The sequence below is a fragment of the Nylanderia fulva genome, unplaced genomic scaffold (genome assembly GCF_048542155.1).
Source record: "Nylanderia fulva isolate GAGA-0341 unplaced genomic scaffold, ASM4854215v1 Scaffold639, whole genome shotgun sequence".
Taxonomy (NCBI): Eukaryota; Metazoa; Arthropoda; class Insecta; order Hymenoptera; family Formicidae; genus Nylanderia; species Nylanderia fulva.
The window spans coordinates 1-7,857 of record NW_028190741.1 but is presented as its reverse complement, the minus strand read 5'-3'; the positions used below and the strand labels follow the sequence as shown (position 1 = coordinate 7,857).

The 7,857-nt window shown below is 44.1% G+C and overlaps 1 protein-coding gene across 1 annotated transcript; it reads left to right on the top strand.

The window, feature by feature from the left end:
* Positions 1 to 354: 354 nt before the first annotated feature.
* LOC114934044 (uncharacterized) lies at positions 355 to 5,172 on the top strand. The gene is made up of 4 exons (XM_085488129.1): positions 355 to 2,919; positions 3,008 to 3,627; positions 3,912 to 4,154; positions 4,623 to 5,172. Exons 1-4 carry the CDS (start codon positions 355 to 357, stop codon positions 5,170 to 5,172), a joined length of 3,978 nt encoding a protein of 1,325 aa, XP_085344255.1.
* Positions 5,173 to 7,857: the final 2,685 nt, after the last annotated feature.

Below are 7,857 nucleotides of genomic sequence, written 5' to 3'. Positions count from 1 at the left end.
TCCTATGATTTCTTTCCAATAAAAAAAAAAACGGGTGAAGGATTTGAGAGGCGGCGCGCGAGACGCGGCCCTAAAAAGGCCGAGCATGCTCGTTCGCCGCAGCTTCGCGTCGGACCACGGTTCAAGCCGCGCGTTCGCAACATTTGGTCCTTCGAGCCGGATTTGAGATTGGTGACGAATTGAAAAGTGAAAAAACTCAAGTAAAAAACACAGTGACATTGCAAGTACATTCAAAATCGGACATCATCAAACGCTATCAGTGCATTCAAAGAGAATGACAGCTCGATTCGTAAAAGACTAATTTGATTAAATTCAGTGTCGTTGAAACCTCAGTTGATTAAATTCAGTGTCAAAATGGAAGAAGCTCTCGCAAATCAACAAACTGCTTGCTATTCAGTTGCTCGAGCTCTCGACAATTTTAAGAAGATCGGTCGGTCAAATCTGACGGCCGCCAAAATTCGCTCGCGAATGACGAGCTTACAAGACACGTGGACACAATGTGTACGCAATCACGCGACACTGCTGCAGCTTGTTCCTGACGAGAAGCAAGTTTCAATTCACTACTTCAAAAAGGAGACCTTCGCCTTCCACGAGGACCTCTATCAGGCAGCTATGGACTACATGAACGAGTGCTTGGAGGAGCTGGTTCCAGTCGTAAGTCGTGAAACCTCTTTCAACGCTTCGTTCGCGCATACAGACTCTGCGTCATTATCGGTCAAACATCTTCCTCCCATCAAATTGCCGCCGTTCACCGGTAAGATTGAGGAGTGGGAGACTTTTCGCGATCGGTTTCAATCGCTTATTATAGACAATCGCGAATTATCGAACTTCAGTCGCATGCATTTTTTAGTGTCAAGTTTAACAGGCTCAGCTCGCGATGCGATATCAGGTATTAAAGTCACCGCGGATAACTTCTCGGTTGCGTGGAAAGCATTAACAGCGCGTTTTGAAAATAAGCGCCGATTAATTGAGACTCACATTTCGAATTTGTATAATCTTCCGAAAATGACTCGTGAGTCAGCTGTCGAGCTTCACGCCTTACGCGATAAAGCCGAACAAGCGATCTCAACATTGCAACGTCTTAATCGTTCGCCGGACGATATAGTCAGCGACATGTTAGTTTATTTTCTCTCTCAGAAGTTCGATCCCGCCACGCGCCGTGCGTGGAAGTTAAAAACGAGCGATATCGAAAATCCGCCAACATACAAAGAAGTATTAAAATTTATTTCGTCGCGTGCTCTCGCGTTAGAGGAACTTCACCCTCGCGATAACGACAAGACCAAGTCACATGCGAAAGTGACTAGCGCAACAGCGACTGCGTCATTTAATATAGTGTGTTCAATGTGCAAGCAATCGCACATTCTCTCAAAATGTCCGCAATTTGTAGCAAAGAGTCCGATTCAGCGACGCGAATTGGTTAAGAAATTTCGACGATGTTTTAATTGTTTGAGTGATAAACACATGTCGATCAATTGTCAAAGTAATTTCACATGTCGAACATGTAATAAACGACATCATTCTATGATTCATCTCGATTCGGACTCATTGCAACAAGTTACAAATGCGAACAATACGTCAAACGCGAATGACGTCATCGACAACGTGCCTAACGTTACGGCACTCTCATCAGTTACAATGACAACTGCGCCGACTCCTGTTGTCTTATCTACTGCAAAGGTGAATTTGCAGGCGCCTTCTGGACGCTCATTGGTTGTCAGAGCCTTGATTGACGGTGGATCAGAGCTCACGTTTGTGACGGAGCGCGTTGCTCAAATATTACGTCTCAAGCGTATACGAACGCTTACTTCAACGTCGGGAATAAGCTGCGCTGACACCGGTACATGCCGATCTGCGGCTCTGATTCACATCACTCCTCGCAAAAAATCGAAACCAAGGTTCACAACGGTTGCCTATATTATGAAGGCATTAACGAGGTATGCTCCCAGAAACGCTTCGCAATCGCAAGATTGGAAACATATTTCCAATCTGGAATTGGCTGACGATGATCCTACCGGATCAACACCGATTGATCTCATAATAGGATCCGATTTATATAATCACGTACTCGTTCACGTACGTAACGGACCGCTCGGTCAACCAGGTGCAATTAAATCGCATTTCGGATGGATCCTATCCGGAACAACCTCTATCCCGAATCACGTGACACAACCCTCTCATGTGGTAACTTCAACTCTCGTAATTCCGCCTGTTGAGGATGCGAGTCGCGTCGTGCAATCAGCTCAGTTAAATCAACGTTACAGTGTTGTCGCTCATTGTTGTTCTCTCGAAAATCAATTGTCTAAATTCTGGGAGGCAGAAGAAACACCTCAATCAATTGAAATGTCCCCAGATGACGAACAATGCGAAGAACATTTCAAACAAACGCATTCGAGAACATCGGATGGGAGATATATCGTGCGTCTGCCGTTTCGAAACGGCCCACCCATCGAAATCGGTGAATCTCGCGAAATAGCCGCGCGTCGGCTTTCGTCGTTACTTCGGAGAATTAATAATCAACCTGCGATTAAGCAGGAGTATGCTGAATTCATGAGCGAATACGCACAGTTGAATCATATGAAAGTAATCGCACCGGTGGATTCAGTAAATTCACAAGTCGTGTACATCCCTCATCATCCGGTCATTCGAGAGACTAGTTCGACAACTCGGTTGAGAGTCGTATTTGACGCCTCATGCACAACCTCTAACGGTACTTCGCTCAATTCTCACATGTTTACTGGGCCTAAACTACAGTTAGATCTGCAATCGGTTTTATTACGTTGGCGACAGCACAAATACGTTTACTCCGCAGACATAACGAAAATGTATAGACAAATATTGGTCGACTCGCGAGATAGAGATTATCAACGCATCCTATGGATAGATGAAAATTCGAATATTCAAGAACATCAACTCCTTACGGTAACATACGGTACGGCTTCCGCACCGTTTTTAGCTCTTCGAGTCATTAATCAGTTAAACGATGATGAAGGAAGCTCGTTTCCACTAGCATCTGCGGTTTTTAAGCGAGAACGTCTATGTGGACGACGTGCTGTTTGGGGCCGAAGATATGCCTCTCCTTAAACAGACTCGAGATCAAGTTTGCAAATTGTTGAAACGCGGTGGATTCGATCTTCGCAAATGGGCGAGTAACAAACCGGAGTTGCTCTCAGATATTTCATCGGATCATCACGGGCTCGCACAGCTTAAATTATTCGAGACTGACAACAATCTGAAGGTTCTCGGTATTTTTTGGAATCCGACGCACGATTGTTTCCAGTTTCAAATTGAATTACCACAGACTCTCCCTTCTACAAAACGAACGATTCTCTCTACCATAGCCAGAATATTCGATCCACTTGGATGGGTCACACCCGTGGTTCTCAAAGCGAAAGTTTTTATGCAGAAATTATGGCGACACAAAGTAGGCTGGGACGACAATCTATCAGAAGATCTCCTTTTACAATGGAGCGTGATTTATAAATCACTTCCTTACATCAAAAGCATAAAACTTAGTCGCTGGATTGGATGCGATTCAGATACCAAGAGCATCGAGTTACACGGTTTCGCGGATGCTTCCCAAGTAGCTTACGCCCGCAGTAGTTTTTTTGAGAGTCACAACATTATCCGGTCATACAACTGTTTCGCTCCTCGCTGGGCGATCCAAAGTCGCGCCTATCAAACCGCTGACAATCCCTCGATTAGAATTGTCAGCTGCGGTCTTATTAGCGCGCCTAATTGAATTCATCAGAAAATCTCTTCATTTCACGAAAATGCCAGTCCATTGTTGGACAGATTCGAGTATTGTGCTTGCTTGGTTAAACAAGCACCCATCTCATTGGAAAACTTTCGTCTCGCAATCGCGTAACAGAGATTCAAACACGAGTATCTGATGGCATTTGGCATCATGTCAGTACACATGAAAATCCCGCTGACTGTGCATCTCGCGGTTTACTCGGCACAGAATTAAGCGCCTTCGACATTTGGTGGCGCGGACCTTCATGGTTGAGTCTTAAACAGGATGATTGGCCCACATTCACAATAACGCCGATAGACGAAACACAGTTAGAAGAAAAACCGTGTCAAGTGCATCAAGTGAACGCTAATGAAACCGTGGAATCTCACTACTCGATATTCATGGTGGCCAAAATTGATACGTATTACCGCCTACATTTACCGTTTCATAAGGAAGTGTAGAAAGAAACACACAATAGGATCGAACAACAAGTCTCAATATCACGCTCTTACTACAGTTGAATTCAACGAAGCACGAAACTTCTGGCTGAACTTCATTCAGTTTAGAACTATTCGAAACGAGCTCCATAATTTAAAGTCAAACAACCGTTGCCTACTCACAGTCCATTCTCTCATTAAATCCGTTCCTGGATTCTGACGGTCTAATTCGCGTTGGGGGGCGATAGAACACTCGTCATTATCTTTCCAGTCCAAGCATCCAATCTTATTAGCCAACCATTACGATCACTACCATGATCATCCGTTATACGCATGTTGTATCTCTCATGCCGGTCTTCAATCCACTCTTTCAAAACTTAGACAAGATTTTGGATTTTGAGAGCAAGAAGTCTAGTAAAGTCGGTTATTTATAAATGTGTTCCGTGTACAAGAGGAAAGGCTCAAGTAGCTAGTCAGCTGATGGGCCAGCTACCTACAAGTCGTGTTTCGGCGCCCTCTCGAGCGTTTCTACATAGCGGTGTCCGACTACGCCGGACCAGTCTTTACACGTGCTTCAGCCGGCCGAGGAATTACCTCGCGAAAGGCCTACATAGCACTCTTATTTGTTTAGCCACACGCGCTATTCATCTCGAACTGGTTAGTGATTACTCGACTGCTGCCTTTCTTAACGCTTTTCAAAGATTTTGTGCGCGACGTGGATTACCAGAGGTCATGTACTCGGACAATGGTACTACGTTCGCAGGAGCAGACAAGGAGTTGTCGCAAGCGTATCGAGACGCTCAAAGCGATGTTAACTTTCTCAACTTTATCGTGTCAGATAACATCACATGGAGTTTTATCCCTCCCCATGCTCCACACTTCGGTGGATTGTGGGAGGCAGGGGTCAAAAGCGTTAAATACCACCTTCGTAGGATATTAGGAAATCACACCCTCACTTCGAGGAACTTACTACCGTGCTTTGTAAAGTTGAAGCATGCTTAACTTCAAGGCCCCTGTGCCCATTGACTGATTCGATTGACGATTTTGAAGTGCTCACTCCGGGTCACTTTTGATTGGATCGGCAATCACAATCAATCCAGAACCTTCTGTTCTGCAAATCAATGAAAACAGACTGTCACGGTGGCAGTTGTTGCGACAGATCACGGAGCGTTGTTTTGGAAGCATTGGCACGCCGACTATATTAACACGCTTCAACAGCGAACTAAGTGGCGAAAGGCAAGTCACTTATCCATATCGGTTCCATGGGTTCTGATTCAAAATCCTCTTCTTCCTCCTTGCAATGGGAACTCGGACGCGTAATCCCACTGTCAACCAGGCTCTGACGATTAATTCGAGTAGTTTCCGTCAAAACAGCGAACTCGGAATATAAGCGTCCCATAACTAAGTTATGGTGCTTCCAATCGACGTTGATTCTGACGATTCCATCGAGGATCAACCTCGAGTGTCAAGCAATTAGCGATAATTCTAGTGTAAGTTAATTATACGATTCTCTAATTCTAATTACGTTATAATTTATGTAGCAAGTAAGTCAAGTTTATGTTCATTAGTTAAGTCAAAGCGTGCAAGTAAAGTCGCCAAGGCGGGCGGCGCTTGCAATCCTAAGTTTAAGGTCGTGCGAATTAGTACGAACAGCGGATACTGTTGTTTACGCGATCTGCGTTAATGTTAAATCCGTCCGCGATAACAACAGTGATCTTTAGAAGTCAACTTTAAGTCAATATTGTCAGGCCGTTTCCAGTCTACAATTTCACTTTAGTGCGATCTGAGCGTAATCAGAGTTACATCTCAGTATCTATATATTGCATGGGATCAATCGTGACGAACAATCCACACGCAATTAGTTTTCATTTAGCAAACCTCACTCACACGGGGAGTGAACGATGCATCCTTGTGTAAGGTATACCGCGAGATCGAGTAGTTTCGAAATTCAAATTTCGAGGCGGGCGGTATGTTTAGGATTCAGAAAAATTTGCCGCGCTCGATCGAACGAAAATTCACGAACAGTCGAGAATTTAAGTGAAAGCAATTGCCGCGGGCCTAACACGGCAGCACCTCGCGGCACGCACCGCGGGAAGCGCCGCGGAAGCAATTTCGGCCAATTAGCGCGTTCCGCGTGTACCCCTCGCGATCAGGCGGTCGATAGCGTGATCGATGAGGGTAGCATTCCGTCGGGGACAGTCGTTCGCGGAGAGAGAGCCGGCGTTGGTCGCAAAGTCAGACCAAAGAATTCGCGTTACGATGTAATAAGTGCGTGAATGTATTATCGCGACAAATACGAACAGATTTGCGCGGTATGTGTGACATATCGAGAGTGAAGAGTTAACCGGGTAATCGGATCTCGTTCGCGACGCAACATACACGTTCTCGCGACGAATTCGCCATTGTCTCGTGCATGCTACGTGCACGTGATCGAACATTACGAGTATTCGGATCCTGCTGGAGGATTCACTGCGATATTCGCGTATCGGTGAATGCATGTCGTGCATTCTCTCTCTCGCTCGTGCTCTCTCTCTCTCTCTCTCTCTCTCTCTCTCTCTCCCGCGCTCTCTCTCACAATTGTCGTAGTACGCCGTCGCGACGAACTCGCCGTCGTATTGTGCACGCTGCGTACACGTGATCGACTCCTGCGAATATTCGAATCCTTCTGGAGGATTCTGTGTGATAGTTAATTGCATATAAATGCACGTGATCGAACATTACGAATATTCGGATCCTGCTGGAGGATTGAATGTCACATAATTGAAGACAATTATTAAGTCGCGTCAAATCATATGTGCGCGTGTTCGATAAATTATAACGGTCGTCCACAAGAGGACAAATTGTTGTTGTACGATTCGCGATCGTGGACTTTCAAATAAGACATTGTTTTCTTCTTGCGACAAAAAACATTGGGGTCGATATCGAACAAACAGTTTTTTTCTTTTGTGATCGCGAGCTTCGAAACGTGTACAGCAAACGCTTTCGATTCTCATATCGAGTTTTTGTTCTTTTTTTCTTTGATTTGTTTGTGTCAAGTCCAGGTGACCTTTCTGACATGTGAAATAATAAATTGATCTGTTTTTTTACCAATTCAAGTTCTTTTTAATTTTGGCTTCCCATAAATTTAATTAGCGCCCAAAGGGGGCCCATTACCATAAATACATCACCCAACTTATTTTGTCCTCCATCCATCTCTAAAATTCCAGTTTTTTCCAATAAAAAAAAAACGGGGAGGATTTGGAGGGGGGGGCGGAGAGGGCCCAAAAAAAAAAGGGCCGCATGCTCGTTCCCCCCCGGGTTCGCGGGCCCCCCGTTAAGCCCCCGTTGAAAAATTTTAAAATATCAATTAAAGAAAATGTTTTATCAAATGATAAAATTTTGAATAAGACTTAAAAATTTATAAAAAAGTTAAAAAAAATTTTTAAAATTAAACTTTCCCCAAAATTTGAAAAAAAAAATTTTTTTTATTATGCAACAGTTTTAAAAAATTTTTAAATTTTATTTTTTAATTGAAATTTTCTAATTTAACATTTTCCCCCATTTTTCCGAGCCCACCTTCGCCCCAAATTTTCTGCCCCGGGGGTATAGCGTTATGCCAATACGACATAAAAATTACTTTCTTGCCTTTTTTCTGTCCAACCTTTTTTTCCCGTAATCATTTTTTCTTTTCTTGCTGTATTTCCCCAG

Excerpts from the sequence above, each read along its gene's own strand:
- LOC114934044 (XM_085488129.1), top strand. The coding sequence starts at position 355 with ATGGAAGAAGCTCTCGCAAATCAACAAACTGCTTGCTATTCAGTTGCT. Across the intron at positions 2,920-3,007 it reads AAGAACATCAACTCCTTACG|CATCTGCGGTTTTTAAGCGA; the intron begins GTAACATACGGT and ends CGTTTCCACTAG. Across the intron at positions 4,155-4,622 it reads ATGGTGGCCAAAATTGATAC|AGGAAAGGCTCAAGTAGCTA; the intron begins GTATTACCGCCT and ends TCCGTGTACAAG.